General features: G+C 49.1%; 1 protein-coding gene across 1 annotated transcript in view; it reads right to left on the reverse strand.

The window, feature by feature from the left end:
• Positions 1–23,898, reverse strand: part of IGF2R (insulin like growth factor 2 receptor) — a 2,762,372-nt gene that overhangs the window by 452,179 nt on the left and 2,286,295 nt on the right. The window contains 1 exon segment of the mRNA XM_069606818.1: positions 18,015–18,161. Within this exon segment, the coding sequence (XP_069462919.1) occupies positions 18,015–18,161 (147 nt within the window).

Here is a 23,898-nt window from a genome sequence, read left to right on the forward strand (position 1 = left end):
GTCTGTCTACTTCAACAACAAGGACAAAAAAGTGCCTCAGTGGTAACTTAACAACTTCACTAGGGTTCTTTAGCACCAAACTTTAAACAAGTTGCAGGGAAACAAGGAACCACATTAATGCTCTTTAAGTCTTCTTGGCAACTAAGCTACTCTCTCTCGGATAACCTTCTCCAGAAGGGCAGCCTGTTTGCCACTTTTCTTTCACCTCTGTACCAACAACCAAATAATGACCAACAGATAGTATCACTTTTACTCTAAGTGAAAAGAAATTGAGGGTTTACGGACTTCAGGGTTAGTGCGCTCAGCCCCAAAGGTTAATCATGAGGCCAGCTGCGTTGCGGTCATGGAGTGGTAAAACCTCAACCACCCAAATTAAAAGGTTTCAAACAATATAGGGTGCCACAAGTTGCGCTCAGCCTACTAAACTTGAATCAATACAAGTTTGTTAAGCGCCTATTATGAATCAATCATTTTTCTGTAGTTCATCAATGTCCTTTTATTTGGTTTAACTGACAGCCGACACGCGTTTCGACCATGCGGTCGTTCTCAAACTCTACTCTGTTATTGCCTCAATTAGCGGTTATGGTTGCGAAAAGTTGCGCACCTCCCGTTATTTCAAATGTAACAGTCTCTTCCCCGGTGGTTTGATAGCACTATGTCAAACCACTGGTATCCCTCTCTTTTCTGTAACACCTTTACCCCATCCCATCAGATAGGATACGTAGGAACTCTACACCCCGCCCCCTTTTTCATGCACAAACACTTTCACATGGACAGCCCGCTCTGGGAGAAAATAGACTTAACACCTGAGCAATATATTGGACGTGTCACTAAACAATGATCAGGCAATTACTGAACATCACGTAAACCTGACTTCCATTAAGCTTCCCCACACAGATGACAGGTGGAGCACAAAAGCACACGAGGAAACAGCAGTTTTGAGACGGCAGTTAAACAGGAGAAGACGACGGCAAAACAGGAGAGGATCGCAAGGAGGGAAGATACACAAATACCTCGCTTTTGTGTGTGCCTAGGTACAAAAGAGAATAGCTGGGTGGAAGAGCCCTCTCTGTGGCTGGGCCCAGGCTATGGAATTCTCTGCCCGCATATTTAAGAAATAATGATGACTTTGCATCATTCAGGAAGGAGCGCAAGACCTTTCTTTTTACATAGGGGGTTCCATTCCTTCTGGTATCTCATTTCTAATCATTCCCTCAATGTAAGCGCCATGATGCCTTTGGCGAAAGCGTGCTCTAGAAGAAACCAATTGATTGAAGTACCCTTGACCTTTCTGACAAAAATCTGTTACTTTCAAGAGGCCTCAAGATTAAAAAGCATAAGACTAGGAAACCAGGCTGAAGAATCCTGTATTGTGTGTCAGAGATATCCGGGGCCCTGCTGCGTTACTAATCAAGGTGTGGAGAAGCAGCAGCCATTGTGGTACCGTCCTTGGCTCCAAGAACAAAGCAGTGTCAGTGAAATCAACACAGCCAGTGAGTTGGGGAGACCGATACAAGACAAGTCTGTGTTGAAGTCAAAGTTGACAGCAGCAACATTGTATGGAGAGCGCTGGAATGAACATTGTTAAAACGCGTGTGATAAAAGACGCACGTAAAGTTTAACTGCTGATGAGTGTTCGAACTTTGAAGAGACTTTGATATAATACTTTTGACAGAGTGGTCTGGCACCACATGGGTGCTCAATCGAAGGTCTCTGTGAGGTGTACAGCTGAGAAGTGGCAGAAGTGAAAGTTAAAAGGGACATATTAAGAAGAAAACAAAGAATTGTGAATCGAAGTGGTCCTGCGACGCATCAAGCAAAATTCTGCACATGGTCGAAAATCTTCGATTTTGATACAGTAAAGAAAGTTTGGAAAATTAGATAAATGTTGGTCCAAGCCCGGTGGAGGGAGAACAATTGAAGGTTTTGTGTTAAATTGGGTCTGAGCCCGGCAGAGGGGGAACCGGGGTGAACAATGAATCACCAAGGAAGTTGTGCATCGGAGAATTCTGAAGAGAAAGGAACTTTGAATGTTTGTTTGTCACATCAGACCCTTTGAAATAAGAGGCTTTGAATGGCAAAGAGACTTTGGCACACAAGGTCCTGAACTGTTATTTTGAGCTGCATCCCTGTGCTAGAAAAGCTAGAGTATGAGCTAAGCTCAAGTGTGCCGCCTGGTCCCATGCTGAAAATGTGGGGAAAGGAAGCCAATGTCTCAGCTATCCTGACATATCATTTCTTGAACACTTTTCTTTTGTAGAATATTGTTTCCCACACCATTTTTATTTAGAAGTAAGGATTGGCAATAGGTTTATTGGTGTAAGACCTTTTGATTTGACCAGACTCTACTAGAGCTGCGTTCTTTATTATTTGATAGTCGTAGCTTGCTCCCATCTTTAGATTTAGGATTAGATAGGTGTTTTCAAACCAAATTGAAGTTCAATAAATACCCTTGAACTGTGATCACTTGTATCTGTCTTCACTGTTTGATACCATGCCTTCCTTACAGTCTTTAGAATAAAAGGGGCATCACATGAGGCATGCAAGCAGTGCACGACCGGAGCCCAAGAAAGTCACCAACGTCTGTCTCCTCACTTACAGAGGACCTGGGACCCACGAGCATATCCCCAGGACCCTCAACAGTGATGTAATATGTGCTATACAAGAGCTGGCTGTGTACAATGACCTCCGTTTCCCCATTTTGAAGCGCAATCAGTGGCGGAATAAACACAGAACTGTATATGTTAGGAGCACTTCAAACAAAGGGAAAGTAGGGAGGATGATGAGGAATCTGTAGGAGCAAGTGCTAATCCATTAAAGGGAACATAACCAAAGCTACGTAATTTATTGTTCCAATAGACTCCTTCCTACCACTGATTCGTACTGTACAAAGTCTCCTAAAACAGTACAGAACCTAGAGGAGAGGCAATAAGTAACTTGCATGTAACTCCTTTTCTCCAGCATTGGTAGCTTTCATAGATGCTCATGCTGTTTGAATATTCCCATCAGATTGGAAATCCTATCTAACAGTACAGCAGTTCACATTCAAAGTTTAAAACTGTTGTCACTACCATCAGAGTAATTTTGGGTCATATTGCTACAGAAGCCAATCGCCAGGTTTCCCTTAGCCCCACCTCCAGAGGTCATCTTCTGATTTTGGCAAGCACACAAGGTGGCAGTATGAGCCGAGTGGGGCAGGTGGGAGGATTGCATGTGAATCTGAAAGATACCAATGCTGGAGAACATGCGTTATAGGTATGTAACTTATTCCTTCTTCAGCATTGGATCTTTCATAGATTCACATGCTGTTTAAATAGATTATAAAGCAGTACACACAATACCAACAATGGGCAGAGGAAAGCTCACCCTAGGGAAACACTGTCACCTCAGAAAACACTCAACTCCTAGAAACAGGTTGCGTAGCACTGCCTGGCGATCTGGACTCCTCTGTGGAATCCCGGTCGACGCAGTATAACCATGTGAAAGTATGTACCGATCTCCATGTGGCAACTCTGCAAACAGCCAGTAGGCGAACACCTGATAAGAAAGACGCAGGAGCAATAGTCTGCTGAAACAGCCTTTGTAGAAGGGGCCATGGGCCCGCAAGGAAAAGGCCTATTAGTCAGCTGATGACGGTATGAAACTCAGTAGGACAGCCACCGTGAAAGGCAGGACTTCGAAAGAGCATTGCAGCTGAGATGACTTGCGAAAACCTTTAGTGCGAGATGCAGCAAATTTCAGGCCCGCACCACATCCATGGAATGCAAGGAGCATTCTGCTGGAGAGGAGGGGGTGGTCAAAAAAGACAAGCCATTTCACAGGTCTGTTTAGGTTTGTGTGAAGAACCACCCTGGATGTATGGAAAGTCAAGAAGGATGGTTTGCATAGGAGCCTATATTTCCCCCTACACACCTTGCAGGCGTGATGGCAGCTTGCATAGAAGTCATCCAGGACAAGAACGTTACAGAGGGTTTTGTGTATAGGCTTTAAAGGCGGTCCCCTGAGTTTGGAGAGGACCACGGTCAACTCCCAAGCCGATGCAGGTTCTCGAACCGCAGGGAAAGAGCGGAACAGTCCTTTAAGGAATTCCTTGATGAGCATGTGTGACCACAGAGAAGAATGAACCAGTCCGACCTGCGCTAGAGGCAAAAGGTAGGACAAGACGTCCTGAGCTTGCACACGATAGGGGTCGAGGCCATGACCAGAACACCAAATGGAGAAACGTTTCCACTTGTTCATATAGCAGAAACCCATGGATGATGCCTGTGCCTTCGTCAGAATAATCTTGACAGTGCAGAGGTAAAAGTATACTACCAAATTATAAAAAAGCAGGAGCCAGGTCATCAGATTGAGGGAGGCCGGGTTGTGGTATAGCATTGCTCCTTGATCTCTGGACAGAAGGTTGAGGAGCGGTAGTAGCCTGATGGGCAGTGCCGACGAGAGGCTGAGGATATCCAAGAACCAGAATTGCCTAGGCCAAGCTGGGGCATCCAGGATCAGTCTGCACTGATGCCATCTGGGATGAGAGTGATTGGTGGAAACGCATATAGTAACAATTTATTTATTTATTTATTTGGATTTATTTAAAACGCACGTCAGCCCGGGGGCATCGTGGCTCTGTTACATGAATACATAATCTGGTTACAATGAAAGGAAGATGGTTACAAAGCAAATTTTCTTACATAAAACATTTTGTAGCATACGTATGCGAGCAAGAGTAGACGAGGGAGGACGTTAGTTGAACAACATAGTTTTTAGGGATTTGCGAAAGGAGTACAGCGAAGGTTCTGCTCTGAGTGAGTTGGGGAGGGCATTCCAGAGCTTAGGTGCTATGTGTGTGGGAAGCCAATGCCGCCGGCTTTGGCTCTTCTTATAGTGGGTACTCAGAGTTGGTTGGCGTGATGGCTTCTTCTAGGACGGGTGGAAGAGTTCTTAGTTATAGTTTCAGATAAGTATGGGGGTGCTGTGTGATTGATGCATTTGTGTGTGAGAGTGAGAATTTTAAACATCCCTTCCCAAGGGAACGTTATTGTAAAGATGAAATCTTGGAGGCAGCAAGTAAGTTCCAAAAGTTGGCTTATTAATCATCTTGGATAATCAAGAAACATCAGGTAAATATCTATTAAGAATAGAAGCTAGGATAGGGAGATGAGCCCATTGGCTCTCACCACCAAGGCTACATGGTTTCAACTGCCTGGGTGGAACATCTAGTAAAATACAAACATTCCACACAAAGACTCCAAACATTCTCTCATGACATCAGTACAAGCTCCAGACATTCTACTATGGCATCATCTCAGTCAAACAGGAAGGAATGCAAGATACAACAAACGAGAAGGCGCCCCTTAAACTCCCTGCGCAATGGAATCCGCTGGTTTAAACCACACATTTCTTGATGGCGTTGGTAGTGAAGAGGCGATCATCCAGCGTTCCCCACCTACAGAAGATGTGGCAAACCGGATCATCCAGAATTTCCCACTCATGGCAGGATCCAGATTCCCTGCTGAGGGAGTCCACCACTGTGTTCTGTAACCCTGTTAGGTGGAATGGAATTAGGAAGATATTGTATGCCAGAGCCCAAGTCCACAGGGCCTGAGCTTCCACCGACAGAACGGAGGACTGGGTGCCAGCCTGTTTGTGAATGTCGTTGTGTCATCGGTGAACACCCGGAGCACACAGCCCCAGTAGAAAAGATTTGAGGGCCCAGAACACAGCACGCAATTCTAGTACGTTGATGAACAACTCATTTTCCTCCTGGGAACAGAGACTCCTGGCATGTAGATGGTCAAAGTAGGCACCCCAGCCTTCCACAGATGCGTCTGTTGTGACTGTGTCCTGATGCTCTAGCAGACAAAAGGTTGGTCCTCAGGTGAGATTGAAGCACAGCATGCACCACTGAAGAGCGTCTCGGAAGGGGCGCGTCAAAATAATCTAGTCTCCTCAAGCTCCAGAGACTTGATTCCATTGCGCATCGAGGAACTCCTGGAGAGGCCTCATCTGAAGCCTGCAGTGCTGGATTGGAAAAATGAAGGATGACATCATCCACAGCAGGGACTTCAAATTGCAGATCAACGCTGATGTCTTGTCCGAAAGCAGTAGAGCATTTGCAAGGCTGGTCTTCACTCTGTCCTCCGATGGGGTAGACAGTGTGTCCAGACAAGCTCCCAACAACAGAGCACATTGCAAAGGGATCAAGCAGGATTATGCATAGTTGACAGAGAAACCCAGTGATGTTAAGCAACTGATTGTGGTCTCTGTATGACAAAGTGCCAGAGGAAGAAATGTTGCCCGAACCAGCCAGTTGTCGAGGTACGGGTAAACTAGAACACCCGAGCTACAGAGATGAGCATCCACCGAGGGTAGGCATTTTGTAAACACCCTCAGAGCATATCGTAGGCTGACTGGCATGGCCTTGAACTGGAAGTGTTGTCCCAAAACAGTGAACCTCAGGAACCGTTGGTGTTGTAGATGGATCAGGACATGAAAGTACGAGTCTTCCAGGTTTATAGACGAATGGATATCCCCTTCCTGCTGGCGGGTTAGGATGTGCTGGAGGGTAACCATCTTGAAGGTTTGAGCCCGCAGGAATTTGTTGAGAAGACGCAGATTGAGAATCAGTTTCCAGCCCACAGACTTTTTCTTAACAAGAAAAAGTTTCTCAAGTACGCCCCTTGGCCTTGTTGTGGAACGGGGATTCATTAGATCACCCCCTTGGAAAGAAGGCACTGAACCTCTAGTAGAAGTATTAGCAAGTGCTTTTTTTAAACCTTTGGCAAGGGAGGGACGGAGGCCCAATGAATTCCAATGTGTCCCCCTACTGGATTTGCAACACCAATACATCTGTGGTGATGGAATGCCACTGCTCAACAAACTTGAAGAGGCGGGCTCCCAATAGGTTGTGTAAATCGAGGGGCTCCTTGTGTACGAAGAGCTGCAAAGGCACAGATTTCCTCCATAGGCTTGGGACTTCCCCATCTAGCTGTCCGATGCAGCATAGGGGTTGGACCTGTACCACTGGGACCTGTCTACCTGGACCGAAAGGATAGACACCGTTGCTGAAGCATGCCCAGGTAGCGGGCAGTATTCGTATCCGCCTTGATGGCCTGAATCGCGTAATCTATTTTCTTGCCACAGAGGTAATCCCAGTCGAAGGGCACCTTAGACTGAATTTCCAAGAAGTCTGAAATCAGTGTCAGAAATAACCACCAACACAGAAACAGTGGTCCAAAGTGACCTCCCCTTCGCGAAGGGGGGTATGAGCTTTTTTTTCGCCCTTAGGATCGGGAAGGAAATCCAATACAGGGCCCATCTTAAACCATAACTCCCTGTCATAGAGGGACAGGCTCTCCATAGCATCAGCCCCTTTAATGGAGGTTGCAGAAGCAGAGACAATACGCTTCTTAGTCGGGTCGGACTCCACACAAGAGAAGGTGGATTAGCGGAACACTTAAGGCTGCTGCTAACAGCATCAAGTCCGGACTGGGTTTTGTCCATAGACATTTAAGCACTGAATCAGGAGCCATGTACTTCAAATCGGTCTTTTTTCAAGAGGTGCAGAAGGAACAAGTTACTTACCTGTAACTGTTGTTCTTCAGCATGGGTCTGGCATGGATTCACAAGCTCATTAATATTCCCTGTCATCAGGCTGGGAATCCTCGGTAAAAGAAAAAATCAGTTTCGTTTCTTAACTGTCTTTCTACTAATAACCAATCACTGGTCTCTGGGTCATACTGCCCCTAGCCAATGAATGCCCTTTACCTAAGCCCCTCCTCCGGGAGGCCATCTTCAGATTTGGTAGCACGTAAAGTGGCAGTAGGACCAAGAGAAGAGCCGCAAAGGGGTTGGCGGGAGGGTTTGCATGTGAATTCATGCCAGACCCATGCCGGAGAACAACAGTTACAGGTAACTTGTTCCTTCTCCAGCCTGGGGTTTGGCATGGATTCACATGCTCATGAATACAAGAATACATAGTGGGACACACATTCACAACCAAAGGAGGTGGCAAGGCTCAACATTAAGCATTTCAACAACTCAACATTAAGCATCTCTTACCTCCTCACCAGGCTCACCTTCAAGCGAACAGGTTGTGCAGCACCGCTTGGCCGACTCTGGACTCCTCCCTGGAATCCCGGTTGACGCAGTAGAATTTCGTGAAGGTATGCGTCGACCTCCACGTAGCCGCCAGCAGGGGCACACGAGACAGGAACGCCATAGTAGCAGCGGTCGCTCTGGTCGAATGGGCTCTTGGACGGCCGGGCAACGGTCGGTTTGCCAACCCGGTGACAGTGCATGATGCAGCTGAGAGCCATCTGGAAATGGAAGCCTTGGAGAGGGCCTTCCCTTGGTTCACAGGGCCAAAGTTCACAAACGGCTGTGATATCTTCCGGAAACTCTGTGTGTGGTCCACGTACAACTTCAGCGCTCTAGCCACATCCAGCGAGTGCAAAGTCCTCTCAATCGGTGACTAAGGTGACGGGAAGAAAACAACAGCAGCACCAAGGGCTTGTTGAGGTGGAATTCCGACGGCACCTTGGGCATGAAGGAGGGGTGCGTCCTCATCATTACCCTCGTCTGGTGGAATGTCAGGTACGGCGGTTTACACGAGAGGGCCTGGATCTCTCACACTCGCTGTGCGGAGGTGATGGCCACAAGAAACGCTGTCTTCCGCGACAGGAATGTCAGAGGTGTCGAATGCAACGGCTCGAATGGCAGACCCATGAGCCTGGCCAGCACCACGTTGAGCTCCCACACCGGGGCCAGAGCCTTCACCGGCGGGAACGAGCGGAACAGTCCTTTCATGAACTCCTTCACCAGGCGGTGGGACCACAGCGATGACCGCCCCGGAGTTCTGGTGTAGGGGGAGATAGCCGCCAGATGTATTTTGATGGAGGCATGGGTCAGCCCTGCCTTGGCCAGCGACAGCAAGTACGGCAGCACTTGAGGGGCCATAATGGACAGAGAACCTCTTCCACTTATGTCCCTGGCACTTAAGAGTTGATGATGCCATGGCCTTGGCAAGTACCTCCTTGCAGTCCGCCGGGATATCGTAGCCTCCAAACTCTAGTGCTGCAAGAGCCAGGCCTGCAGGTTCAGCGATCCTGTGTCGTGATGCAGGATTGCGCCTCCTTCCCTGGCGAGAAGATCTGCATCTGTCGGAAGCTTGACTGGAGGGGACGCTGACATGTCCAGAAGGTCCGGGAACCATATCTGCCTCGGCCACGCCGGTGCGACGAAGATCATCCTGCACCGGGACTGTCTGAGTTGACTGATGAGTCGCAATAGCAGCAGCAACGGCAGGAATGCAGAGAGGAACAAGCCGTCCCAAGGCAAGGAGAATGCATCCCCCATGCTCCCCGGCTGGGGAAACCTGCTGGCGAACCTCTGGCACTTGGTGTTCGTCGCCGTCGCGAACAGATCGATCTGGGGACTGCCCCACTGTCGGAATAGAAGATCTACTTGATCCTACTGAAGCTCCCACTCGTGGCAAGAGCGCAGCTCCCTGCTGAGTGAGTTGGCAACAGTGTTTTTCACTCCTGCCGGGTGAAAGGGTACCAGGAACATCCCCTGGGCTATGGCCCAGTGCCACAGACCCTGCGCTTCCTTGGATAGAGCTGGAGATCTGGTGCCCCCCTGCTTCCGGATGTAGAACATCATGGTGGTGTTGTCAGTGAAGACCCGTACCACCTTGTCCTTGAGGGACGGAAGGAAGGACTTTAGGGCCCAGAACATGGCCCGTAGCTCCAGGACGTTGATGTGCAGGGACCTTTCCTCCGGGAGCCAAAGGCCTCTTGTGTGGAGCTCTCTGTTGTGTGTGCGCCTCATCCCTCCAGGGAGGCGTCCGTCATCACTGTTTCCCGATGCGCTGGGGTCTGGAAGTCCATGCCTGCTGCGAGATGCGCACAGACCCCCCACCACCGGATCGCTTGACGGAAAGTCTTGTTGAGGGAGATCTTGTCTTCGAAGCTTCCTGCCACTTATATTCAACAGGCGTCGAGGAATTCCTGCAGTGGCCGCATCCGCAGCCTGCACAGACGCACGAGGTAGATGCATGACGACATCATGTCAAGCAGGGACTTGATGGACCTCACCCAGGCTACTTCCATGGTCAACAGCTGTTGTACCTTGCCCAGGATGGCCTTTATCCTCTCCTCCGATGGTGAAGCCAGCTGCGCCACCGTGTTGAGCCTGGCCCCTAGGAATAGGGCGTCTTGCAATGGCACCAAGCAGGACTTCACTAAGTTGATCAAGAACCCCAGTTCCGTGAGCAGGCGGAAGGTCCTCACTGTGTGGTCGACGGCGAGTTCCCTTGACTTCACTCGGATGAGCCAATCGTCCAGATAGGGGTAGACGTGGATCCCCTGAAGGCGCAGCTGCGCTGCCACCGGTGCCAGGCACTTGGTGAAGACCCTTGGCGCCGACTTCAAACCGAAGCGCAGTGCCTTGAACTGATAGTACCTCCCCTGGACCACGAAGCGCAGAAACTTTCGATGTCCTTTGTGTATGGGGATGTGGAAGTATGCATCCTCCAGGTCCAGCGACGACAGGCAGTCCCCCTTCTTACAGCTGTCCCAGCACGCGTTGAAGGGTGACCATCCATATGTTTTTGGATTTTATGCACCTGTTGAGGCGGCGGAGGTCCAGGATAGGCCGCTGTTGTTCTTTCGGACAAGCAACTATCGTGAGTATACTCCGGAGCCTCTTCTGGACAAGTTTTATTGCGCCCTTTGCCAGCATCGCTCGTACCTCTAGAAGTTGTGGCATGTGGTCTTCTTTCCTGGCCACCGGTGGAAAGTCTGGGCACCTCCTTTGGAACTCCAGAGTGTGCCCGTGGGCCAGGGCATCCAGCACCCAATGGTCGGTGGAGATGGATTCCCACGCGCTAACGAATTTCGCCAGCCGGCCTCCCACTGGGGTGCTCTGATGGGGGCACAACGTCACGGCCTGTTCAGTCCTGCTTCGCCGAGGCCTTGCCCCCTTACGCCCCTTGGCGACGATGTCCACTGGCCTTGCTGTGGCCTCTGTAGGCTTCTTGCGACGAAGAGCTGCCGCTGAATCCTTTGGAGGCACCTTAGGATTTGCCTCCGGAGGTCCGAAAGGATGACCTTCGCTGATGAAGAGTGCCCAAGGCACGGGCCGTCTCGGTGTCCGCCTTGATGGCCTGTAGTGACTCGTCCACTGCCTTTCTGAACAGGTATTTCTCATCGAAAGGCATGTCCAGTACCCTGGTCTGTACGTCCTGATGGAAATCGGTGGCCCTGAGCCACCCGCGCCGGCGAAGGCAAACACTGGTGCCCATCTGGAGAAAGCCGTTGTCGGCGATATCTGTGGCTACCATGATGGTAAGCTACCTCGCCCTCCTGCAGGATCTCGAGGGCCTCCGCTCTCTTGTCATCCGGGATGAAGTCCAGGAGGGGGCGATTTTAAACCACAGCTACCTATCGTAGCGGGCCACGATAGCAAAAGCGTTGGCCGCCTTAATGGTCGTCGTTGCCGACAAGATGACCCGTCGTCCCATGGCGTCCAGCTTTGTCCCCTCGCCATCCGGTGGGGAAGTAGAAGTAGATTATGTCGCCCCTGCCGATTTCTTCTTGGCCGCCGCGGAGACCAGTGTGTCTAGGGCCAGCTGCGCCCTGAGGCACATAGGAGTGGAATCTGGGACCCGGTACTTCTTCTCATACCGGTCTCTCTTCGCAGGGGCCGAGGACGGGTTCTTCAGAAGGGACAGTCCCTCGTCCCAGATGTCGTCTAACAGTGGGACCGAGAGTACAGTCTTCTTCTTAGCCTCTCGTCGCTGATAAAGGAATCCTTCCTTCTTCTGCTCTTAGGGGCATAGCTGCAAAAGCTCCGAGGCCCTGGTGATCATGGCATGGAACGAGCCAATTTCGCCGTGAGGGAAAGCCCGGGGAGGGGGCGATGGGAGATCCATTCCGTCGTCCCCGCCGTCCCCGTCGTAGCTGCCTCAGTCTCCGTCTCGTCCCTCGGTGGAGGGGATTGAGGTGAAGATGGAAAGGTGGGGGGGATGGACTTGCCTCCACTTGGCTGGAGGGCTCCCCAAAGGTCCAGGCGCCGCTGGATCGTCCGCTGGCGGTAAGGGCAACCTTGTCCTTATCTCTGTGAACAGGTTCTGCAGTGCCACCAAGATGTCTTCCGACCTGTCTGGCAGTGTTAGTATCGGTAACGATGGGGGTGTCGGCAGAGGCTCCTCCGATTCCTCGTCAACCTGACATTCGTCGGCTCCACCCTCGCTCTCCAAGTCTGCCTCGTCGGGATCCTTCCTACAGGCTCTCACCTTGTCGAACCTCTTGTCCAGGACCGCCTTGACGACCAACAGTTCGTCCTCGGAGGAGGTATCCATTAAGGTTATCGCCCCCCCCCCTCTTTCTTGGCCCGGGGCTTCACAGGGGTCTTTTCGATTGGCTGGAAAGACTATTCTCTCTGGGGTGGCAGGGAAATCTAGGCCTGAAGGCAGTCTCCACTGGGGTCGCCTCTGTGGGCTTCGCCAGGGACCCCACGACTCCTTCAATCGAGGCCTTAGCCGGGTGAATCTGGGCCTTCACGACCGTAGGCGCATCAGAGGCCTTCACCGTGGGGGGAAGGTCACCGTCTTGCTCCCCCTTGGCTTTCTCCGTCGGGATCGGCCGGGGCTTCTCCTGAAGCTTACCCAGGTTCTCAGATTTCCTTTTTACCGAGCTGGAGTGTTGGCTCGTGGTTGACGGCGTCAGTGACATTGCGCCCGGCCTGGCAGCCGAGGAGCCCGAACCAACGACGCTCCCGGTGCCTGCGGACTCGCGGTGCTTTGCCTTCTGTTGGGCCCCCGTCGCCAGAGTGCCCTCAAAGGTCTTAGAAGACCACTCAGACGACGACTTCTCATCTGCTGCTGGGCTCTTCGCCTCCAGCCAGTTAGCGAGTCGTGTACGACGGTCCATCATGGTCCGGGCGGACATGTTCTTGCAGAACGCACAGTCCTCCTCCACGTGTGACTTGTCAGAATGCAGGCAGTAGAGGCACCAGGAGTGTTCATCTTCCTTGAAGACATTCTGCAGTCCACATCCTGGGCAGATCCTAAACAGCTTGGATCCAATGGACGTCGAGTCTCCTTTGTCCTGGGCCATATCCACGCGGGGTAGGCCTCAAAGATCTTCCGGAATCCTCCAAGAAGTGAAATTCGATGAAAAATCGCACTTGAGGGGCGTAGACATTTCCGAAACGGGTCCCCGTTAATTGGTAGAAGAATCGGTGGAGCTTGAGGCACGAACTGACCGAAAAATGAGAATAAAACTCGAACGTGCTGTAAAAATCTGAAGATGGCTGCCGGAGGGGCTTAGGTAGAGGGCAGTCATTGGCTGGGGGCAGTATGACCCAGAGACCAGTGATTGGTTATTAGTAGAAAGACAGTTCAGAAACGAAACAAACTGATTTTTTCTTTTACCGAGGATTCCCAGCCTGACGACGGGGAATATTCATGAGCATGTGAATCCATGCCAGACCCCATGCTGGAGAAAAAGGATTTCTCATGGTCAAGAGTGTCTTCTCAGATGTCCTCGAGGATAGGTATGGCATGCACAGATGGTCTCGTCTGCTCCCTTCGCTGGTACAAGAAAACTTTCTTCATTTGTTTCTCTGAGACCAGATCAAACTATTTAGTAGCCCTGGACATGAGGGCATGGAAGGAACCAATCTCATCAGGGGAGAATCTCTGAGTGGAGATGCCTCTGGTTCATCATCCTCTGGTACATTAACAAACTCGTCTGAGGTATCAGTGTGAGTAGACATTTCACCTTGAAAGACGTCATCCACTGAATCAGTTTCCTTGAGGTTGGCAGGAAGAGCAGGTGTGAGGGTGCGCGAGGGGTATCTAGTAGGAGACGGCGGAGCAGGCAATGGGCCAGCTGGAAGATCCTGACTTGGCCGCAAAAGATGGAGCAGGAAGCCTATGCTGCAACTCCGAGAGCAGTCTCTGTAGTGTGGACTGCCAAAAAAGGTTGAGTGGGAGCCAGTCTGGGAGATGGCACAAAAGGAGCAGAAATAGCTTGTGGGGAGGCATAATCATTGAAACCATAGCTGGAGTAGACAGGTTGCAATATGGCCTCAGGTGAAACCATTGAAGGTCAAGGAGCAGCAGCAGGAACATAGTGACAAAGCATAAAAAGCAGATGGATACGTATAGGCCTTTGTAAGGCTGAAAGCGTAGAGGTTAAATCCCCATATTTGGACACTGCTCATGGAGCCCTAGACAAAGAGGAGTGCACCATTGCCGTCGACGATGTGGTCATAGTGGCCACAAATGTCAATGGGGTTTGGTGCACCGCTGACGTCAAAGTAGTCATTGGAATTGGTGTGGACGGGGCCATGGACGTAATCAAGGAACAGAGGACTTTGTCTGCTTATGAGTCGTCAACAGGGTCATAGACAAAGAGTTCACGGACGGGCCAGAAGGAGGTGACGAGATGACTGCTTCTTTGTAGAAGACTGGTGCAGACCAAAAGAAGGCACCGGCGGGTGTTTCATAGATGATCAGCAGTCTTAGTTGACGAGGCCATCGCCAACACAGGACGTGGAGGATGTTTACACTGTTGGTGATGAGGTGGCAGGCCAAACTTAGGTTGTATGTCCCTTCTTAGCTCTTTTCCCCTGGGAAGAGTCAAAGTGGGAACATGAACACTTGGACGAGGAGATGCGGTCCAGGGGTCTCGCACTGCCTGAGGGAAGCTTGACTCCAGACAGAAGCTGTATCAGAGTCTCCAGAACCATTGTCTAGCCCAGTCACCAACCTCAGAAGTGTCTTGATGGAGAGAGACTGGCAGATGGAACAGTTGCCAATCTTGTGGTCAGGAAAGAGACAGTCGTCGTGAAGATCCTCCACATAAACGTTCAAGTGACAGGTAGCTGAGACTTTGAAACAGCTCTTCTTTCTGGTGTCTGCCATAGATTCACAGACAATTCCAAGGCCTCAACGAAAAGGAACCGAAAGGTACCTCTGGAGGCTTTGAGAAGCTGGAACACCACCACTAACGGGAGGAGGAAGTTCCTGGCATTCAGAAGAGTCAAAGAAACAGTCGGAAAAACAAAGGAACAATTAACAAAACATCAAGGGATGGAGAGATTTATTGACTACCAACACTGAAAGTGGAGTAAAAAAAATCTGAAGATGGCCTCTAGGGGCAAAGTTAAGGGAGACCTGTCAATTGGCTGTGGGGCAATATTACCTGAATTTGACTGATCGAGCAATAAAGTGACCGCAGTTTACAAATTTGCTTTACTGAATTCCCAGTCTGACAGGAAATATTCAAACAGCATGTGAATCGATGTCTCGGGAGGATAGCTCAGGGGCAACGTGCTCGCCTTGGAATCAAGACGACACGTAGCAACACAGGTTGGATCCTCGGGTCCACGTTTAGAAACCCCTGGGTATTAAGCGTGTTATAAGTAACATATCATATCCAATGATGGAGAAAGGTGAGGGAAAAATCAGCTCCCAAAGAAGTAAACTCTGGACTACGGCATGCCCAAAGGTTGATTCCTGACCTGAAAACGGATCCAGGCGGTAGTATCGGGCAAAGGTGTGCAGAGAAGCGCACATAGCCGCCTGTCATGGCCACAAAAGGAAAGACACCCTCCGCAATGCATTGATAGCCACCACCCTCTGGTGGAATGCACCAAAAATGCAGAGGTTAATTCAGGGCCTGATTAGGAATAGCCCTACCAGCCTGAGCACAAGCAAAGAAACCAAAAGCTGTTTATCCTTCCTGAGATTTCTCGTCCAAGAGACACAGTAACAGAGACGTCTTTGGGTCCAGACGATGAAACCTCTCCTTCATCTTAAATGGATACGTTTATCTTTTGAGACCGGTGAGATGAGTGAGTCAGAAACAACCTTGCTGAAGGCCTACTGTCACACTCTGGAAGTTATCTTTTGCTTGGCGAAAACTAGGTAAGGGGGCTTTTGACAATGTTGTCTATTTGGATAACACAATCATACATCTTAAAATGTGAAGCAAACATTAAATTTCATACCAGTACCACCACAGCAAAAAACTATTTATAGTGCACTAAATTACTATCACAGAAAGAAAGCCTGCGGCTGATGCCCTCACCTTGCAGAAGTGATTGCAACCAGGAAAACCAGCTTAAGGATGAGCAACCTCAAAGCACACAACAGCAAGAGGTCAATCTGAGCAGCCATCAAAAACCTTCAACCATGGTTGGAACGCAAGCAACAGAGAAAGCTTATGCTGTTCAGAGAATGACATGGGCTTCACAGAGGGTTTGATGCCTGAGGTATTTGGTAGGGCCCGGACCCAAACCAAACGAGCTAATAGCAGAAGTTGGTTCCAAAAGCAACATTCTGAGCACAAGAAAAAAGGAACTAACGCCACAGTGCACAGTCATATATACACCACTAATTAAGTCACATGCAGAGTCATCAACGCAGAGTTCAGCAACACAGAGTTCTACATGGCGGCTGAAAAAGTTTCTGATGTCAGACTTGTAGATGTGAAATCTGGGGATAAAGCAACCCATTAGAAAGAGCTTAAGAGGTAGTTTCACCGGAGGTATTTTAGAGCCTCTAGACATCTTAGTCAGCATCATACTTCCACCAAAGGGGGGGGGGCGGCTCCACCCATTATAGAGACACAAGTCACAGTCTGGACAAAAAGGCTTTATAGGGTATTTTAGCAGGAGAGCTTGTGGAGTACAAGGATGATCAAGCAGAACCTGAATGAGTACTGTTTAAAACACTGTCATCTTATCAAACAATACTCTGAATACTGGCTCTTTAAGAACTTTCCTACTGGGGAAACCTTTTAACTAATTAACCAAAACTTTTCTTGCATCAAGTTCTCTCTCTGCAGTATCGTCTGATTGCACTAGTCTCTGCTTGAAAGCAGGGGCAGGAAGCGTTTGCAAAAGGCACTAAGCCACCAATCGCTGATTGTGAAATCTGCATACAGGACTGATACTAGCAGAGCCAACTTAGTTCTTCCATTCTTCTGAGGGTGAAACGCAGAATGCCATAAAATTGGCTAAAATAATAATTATTTCAGCTCTTAAAAATGGGAGGACTCATGCTTAAAGCGCTATATAAAAATGTATTAGGAAGACATGGCCCTAAACACAAGGTTCAGAGGGCCACACCTTGGAGATGTCGAGTGCATTCTGAATGCAGTGGAAAATTTCTCATTGAACTTTGTGACTTAAAACCTGTCAGGAAGAGCTCACCTGGGCTTCGATGACAATTTAGTACCAGACAAAGCAGTTACTTTCCTGGTGACCCACTGCCAAACATGAATCATTGCTTGTGAACAGGATAACCAATTGAGCACCAGCTTTTTATGTGAGTACTACACAGACACATGTAGAGACACACAGACATGCTCTTAACAGTTGAAAAATCATAAGCATGCAAGTGGTAGCCAGAAGTAACAAAAAAGTTTTTTCAAAACTCCTGTTAAAAAATACTTAGCCGCAGCCAGGGCAGAGCAAAAATCAGGTGAAAAGTTATTTCCTCTTCCAAGTTCTCTGAGGGAGCTGTTCGAGACAGAAGCACTTGGAAAAGACATGGACCCCTGGTGCTGATGTACATTATTTTTGTGAATACAGGAAAAGTAATGGGACATAGCCACTAAAGAAAAATACTTTTTTGAACAAAAGTTGGCCGAACTTCAAGATATGTGACCAAAGCCAAGCTAGGATATCTTGCTGATCGAGCGCCTTAAAAATTACATTACATTTTAAGGCAAGTAGATGTGGGAGCTGGAACGGTATACGAAAACAAAAAGCTTCTATCAGATGTGTATTTACAGATAATATGATCAGAGATGAATAATAATTACTTTTCTGTTGAAACATGGTTCTGTAGTGAGCTCAGTTACTCAATTAATTGGACAAGTAGTAAGAAAAGATACAAAAAGAGTATAGACATGAGAGGGTGGGTACTTCAGGATGAGTATGCCATAGAGGAGTTAACAGTCTTTATTTGTTAACCAAATGAATAACGGACAATGCATACTTACTCTTTCCACAAAACCCCCACTTCTGATCTCTTTCAAAATCTTTTGTTATGGCACACCACATCCGCTGCCGTCCTGCCATAGTGCATTCTGTGAAAGTAGTTCCATTGAAAGTGAAGGGAAAGACGCACAGTTCGTCGCTCTCAGTCACTGCAAACGGAAGCAAAAATATTGCTGTTAGGAAAAACAGACAATCAATGGTGCAGTACAGCATATAGATGAAATCTGCAGAGTGTCTGCTTGAGCAGTAATAAGACTAAAAACCAGAACAAATGACTTGCATTCAGTAATGTTCTTTCGGATGGATTAATCCTTCTTCCCACAGATTCCTCATTTTAGATAGCGGAAGCTGATCTTCAGAAAACCTTTAGCCATTCCCATGGCGCTGAAAGGGACATCATGGGTAGCAAATGTAGAGCCAGCAGCGCACCATAACCTCAGTTCCACCCTTTTCCCCAGTTCCACCCTTTTCCCCAATGCTCAGAAGCGTAGTAAACAGAACTAGATGGAACAAGATCAATGTATGAAGGGTAGGTGCAGAGGTCAATGAGGAATCTGTGAGGAAGGGCTAATCCATCAATCCATCCTTCCAGAAGGGATGTGTTTTCATTTGTTCCTCTGAAAGTTTCCCAATTTGAGCTAAGCAAACCGACACAGTACCTCAAGGAGGAACGGGAGCAAGTGCCATCACCTGATCCAAGGATCTTTGAAGTACCGACCAATCGGCTTCAGAGCAGCCAGAAGCACGGAAACTGCTCTCCTGAACATCTGTGAAGACCTGCTCTCAAACCTCAATCCTATCCTTCCGTCTGTCCTCATTCTCCTCTTTCTTTCCTCTGCTTTTGATACGGTCAACCATGCCATCCTGCTCAACCGGCTCCGTGATAACCTAGGTATCACTGATCAGGACCTGGTCTGGCTGACCTCCTTTCTCACTAATAGACCCCCCCCCAGGTCCAACAGGGGTCTTCCTCTCATCTAGCTCTCTTTACCTGTGGCGTTCCACCGGGGTCTAATCTCTCACCTTGGCGTTTTAACCAATACCTGGCACCTCTTACCCACCACATAGCTGCCCTATGTTCCAACTTCCAGTGCTATACAGATGACACTCAGCCCTCCTTCAGGCTCTGCTAAGCCGCCTCTAATCCTTTCATTCCCAACTGTCTTTCTGCAATTCAGGAGTGGCGTGCTGCCAATGATCTATGCCTTAATGCCAGTAAGACGGAGATCCTGCTCACCGGAACACCAGCTCCCTCCTTTCCTCTCACTCTCTGGCCACCCAGCCTGGGCCCTCTTCCTTCTCCTACTTGTGAGGCTAAGTACTTCAGGGTCATCTTTGACTCCACACTCTCCTTCTCTCCCCACATCTCCAACATAAGAAGTCAAACTACCAGCTTCCCTTCCTCACTTTTCCCCCAGAAGCTCACTGTCTCCAGAGCTCTGGTGCCCTCTAGGCTGGACTACTGCAACAGTCTCTTTCTAAATCTTCCTGCCTCTACTCTCCGTCCTCTACAACTCATCCAGAACAGGACTGCGAGACCTGTCCTTGGCCTTAAGCCCAGGAATCATATCTCTCCAGCTCTGAAATCCCTTCACTGGCTCGCAGTGGCAGCAAGGATCAAGTTCAAGACCCTTTGCATTGTACACAAGGCTTTCTGGGGCCTGGGACCACACTACCTCGAACTTTCGCTTCCTATCTATCTGCCTTCTCAAGCTCTCCGCTCTTCCACCTCCAACTCTCCGAGGCACTGGCATAACAGGGGCCGTAGCTCTGCGGGGGCCCTGCCAGCACATGTCCTGGGAGGGGGCCCCACTGGAGAATTTTTGAATTTATTCTGCATTCATAAAGAAATGATTTCTGTAACAGAAAAACAATGGGCCTCATTACGGGCTTGGCGGTAACCGTGCCGGTGCTACCGGCAGGTTGCCACCGGACCTGTAATGATTTACCGGTGCCCGACTTCCCGGTAACACTGGGGGATTACAACCCCAGCGGTCCGGGAAGTCAGGTGCCGGCAAATGGTAAGTCCCCATTTCCATCGGACTCTATGGGAATGGGGCTGCGAAGGCACCAGCACAGTTAATAATGGTGCCAGTGCTTCCGTGAAAACTCTGCGGGTGGGTGCTGTTCTGCCCCGCAAGTATGACCTGCCGGGCAGGACGGCAACCGCCCGCAGAGCTGTAATATGCCAGTCCGGAAACAACGGTGCTGGTAAGCTTACCAGCACCGTTGTTTTCCGGACTGGCATAGTTGTAGTGAGGCTCAATTTCTTTTTGAAGTATTAGGGCTCCCCACAACCCCATGACGTGTGTGAGTGTATGGTGAAAGGGTGCACACTTAAATGTACGGGTGGCTGCCTGGGTGTGCCTGTATGGTGAAAGGGTGCACACTTAAATATACGGGTGGCTGCCTGGGTGTGCCTGTATGGTGAAAGGGTGCACACTTAAATGTATAGGTGGCTGCCTGTGTGAGTGTATGGTGAATGGGTGCACACTTAAATGTATAGGTGGCTGCCTGTGTGAGTGTATGGTGAATGGGTGCACACTTTAATGTACGGGTGGCTGCCTGGGTGTGCCTGTATGGTGAAAGGGTGCACATTTAAATGTACGGGCGGCTGCCTGGGTGTGCCTGTATGGTGAAAGGGTGCACACTTAAATGTATGGATGGCTACCTGGGTATGCCTGTATAGTGAAAAAATGCACACTTAAATGTATGGATGGCTGGGTGTGCGTGTGTGTATTTGGTGAACAGTGTGTGTGCTTGCGTTCAGGGGCACAACAAAACCTACATTTCGGGGGGCTAACCCTTCAAATGTTGGGAGAGGTGCTAACTTCATGGGTGGTGGGGGAGGGGCAAACTGATTTGTTTGGGGGCATCTAATTTCTTTATGCATTTTAATGAGACTATTCTAGTGCAGTTTCAATGTTACAAGCAGTTAACTCTCTCCCTTAAGGTTGAATGCATCCACTTATGGACTGCTGTGAGAATTAGTGGTCTCCTGTTCCCTCTCTACCCTTCCAATCACTCCCCTGGCATCCAAGTATTAAACCCACATCACGATTTCAATTGCTTAAAAAATGTGGCATTTCAATACAGGTACTAACAGTGAAATGCATTGTTAGTAATTGCTGGGCTCTTGTTAACAACGAAACCCAGGTGCCATTTGTTACACTTCAGGCTTCCCTGCGGGCATCCTTGCAGGATACAACTTCTTTACAGGCTCCTCTATGGTTCAGGTACAAGCTACCATGGCGTCTGTACAAACGTCGACTCACTCCAGGTCACCTGACACGTCTTGTACGTGGAAGACGTACAGCAAGCCACGCCCCTCTTACGACTATAAAACCACCGTCTTCCAAGGGGCTTGTTGCTGCTAATTAGCGTTACCAGCTACACGCGGTTTCATTCGTTTCCTCTTTGTGTCTCCATACACAAATCCTTATCTGAACTCCTGGTTTTGACCTTTTGCCTGAATTTTGGATTGCCTCGTCTCCTCCTTTATTCTTGTCGTGCTCGTCTGGTTGCTGGACTCGGAACACTACTGGATACTGCTCTCTTCTGTGTCTTGCGGTTCTTTCCTGGTTGCCGCTCTGCAAATCAATTTGCTGTCTACTAGCCGGATCATCTCAACAGCTACTCAACTATACTCGTGTACTCGGGTACATACCTATTGTCTTCCATGGATATTGTCTTCTGTTGGATTCTGGGACATTGAGTGACTTTTCTGTGAGATTGCTCCTAAGTGCATATGAACGCCCTCCTGAACTGCACCAACCCGGCACTAGTGCGTCCCTCGTGCCGTTCGGGGTTACTTACCTGTACTAACTTCCCTGTTTGTTATTTTCTCCTGTCGTTGTCTTCAGAATCCTGGACTCCCCTTACTCCATTTATCTTTACTCAGGTCAGTTGTTATCAATTCTATAACTATAGTGGGAATCGATACTGATTTAGTTCAATTCCACTCATTTGTGTTATTCTTTGTAGATCATCCCGGGGAAACTCAACTCCACTCCAATATCTATCTAGGTAGTTGTCCAATCTTTTCAACTGTTCTAATCACTTGTAATATATTGTAATATATCAACACTGTCTAATATCTTGGTATTCTTTTGCAGCATTGGTATTGGCGGTGTGTGTTCTCCCCGCTCTTTTACTCAATTGACATCTCTGTCTGTTCTAACTGAAACAGCAGAGAGGTACATTGTGGAAAAGAGCCCCTCTTTGAGGAAGCCTGAGTCTTGTACTCAGGGGAGCTGGGATGGAAGGCTGAATTCGGAATCTTATACCAACATCTCCAAGGTCATTTTCTCTGCATCTTCGGCCTATTCGGAGTGGTGAGTAATACCATTTAACATCGGTGTCCTGTTCTGTCTGGCAACTGCTCTGAAGGTCAGCCAGGTCGAGTCAACATAGCCCAAAATTTCAGGGGGTTGAGGGTGCTGAATCCCAGTCAACTCAATGGTGTTGCACCAATACTTGTGTTTAATGCCTTGATTACTCATTACTACTAGCCCTATTGTTCCTCGTTCCAGTGTGTACGAGACAGTACTTGTGTATAAGGCACTCTGCCTCATACACAAGTACTGGGATGAGGTAGAGGTACATGGAGGTAATGCCTGACTTAGCTACCTATAATCTTCATTACTCCTAGTCCCACTCTTCCTCATTCCGGTACTTACCTATGAGGCAAAGAGCCTCATACGTAAGCTATGGGACAAGGAAGAGGAACATGGAGGTAATTCTGGGCCCAGGAGCTGATTTTGGAGGTTAGGGTAGAGTTGGGAGGGAGAGGGTATGTGTGGGGGGTGGGGGGCGGGGGGGTGGGGACAGGATTGTGCAACAAATCATAATGGCTGTCCATGTCCAGGTTAAGCAGGCATGATATGTGGTATCAGTGGCTAGAGGCATTTTGGTGCAGCCAGTCTAGTCATTCCTCAGTTTTGTATGACTTTTTTTTAACTGGGCACTGCTGATAAAGCAGTCCTGCTAAGTGAATTACCTGGCTAGTCTGCCATTTGGGTGCTACCACTCTAGCCGTTTCTTACTGCGGCATTGTATATCTTTCTGGACATCTGTGATCAAATGATATGATATAAGTCATTAATAACGTGCCTGTAGACAAGTGAGGGTAGCCAAGCAACTAGTTGGTACAGCAGACGGGTAGGCCAGCAGGGGAGGGAGAGAGAGAAAGCAGAGGAGAAGAGGAAAGTTTTGAGCTGCTTCCGGAACTTCAGGTGGTCCGGCTCAAGTTTAAGAGGAGTAGGGAGGCTATTCCAGAGGGAGGCACCTGCAGAGGAGAGAGATCTACCCCCTACTCTCTGCCTGGAGAAGCGTCTAACCCTTAGAGAGTTGTAGGCAGCTGAGCGAAGGGCTCGAGAAGGAATATATTTTGTAAGAGAGCGTTGGATGTAGTGCGGGCCCCAGGCCCAGAAAGCCTTGTGAACAATGCAAAGGGTCTTGAACTTGATCCTTGCAGCAACTGGGAGCCAGTGGAGAGATTTCAAGGCTGGAGAGATACGATCCCTGGGCTTCAGGCCAAGGATTGTCTTGCAGTCCTGTTCTGTATTAGTTGCAGAGGGTGAAGAGTAGAGGAAGGCAGATTGAGAAAGAGGCTGTTGCAGTAGTCCAGCCTAGAGAGAACCAGGGCTCTGGAGAGAGTGAGCTTCTGGGGGAAAGTGAGAAAGGGAAGAGTCCCTTTGAGGAGGAGCAGCTGGTAGTGGGACTTCTTGGTGACATCTGAGATGTGAGGAGAGAAAGAGACAGTGGAGTCAAAGATGATACCAAGGTTGTTTGCCTCACAGGAAGGCGAAGGAAGAGGGCCCAAGGCGGGCGGCCAGAGTGAGAGGGGGAAAGCAGGGGCAGGAGTCCAAATGAGAAGGATCACCA

The sequence above is a fragment of the Ambystoma mexicanum genome, chromosome 4p (genome assembly GCF_040938575.1).
Source record: "Ambystoma mexicanum isolate Mex_15411 chromosome 4p, UKY_AmexF1_1, whole genome shotgun sequence".
NCBI classification, from domain to species: Eukaryota; Metazoa; Chordata; class Amphibia; order Caudata; family Ambystomatidae; genus Ambystoma; species Ambystoma mexicanum.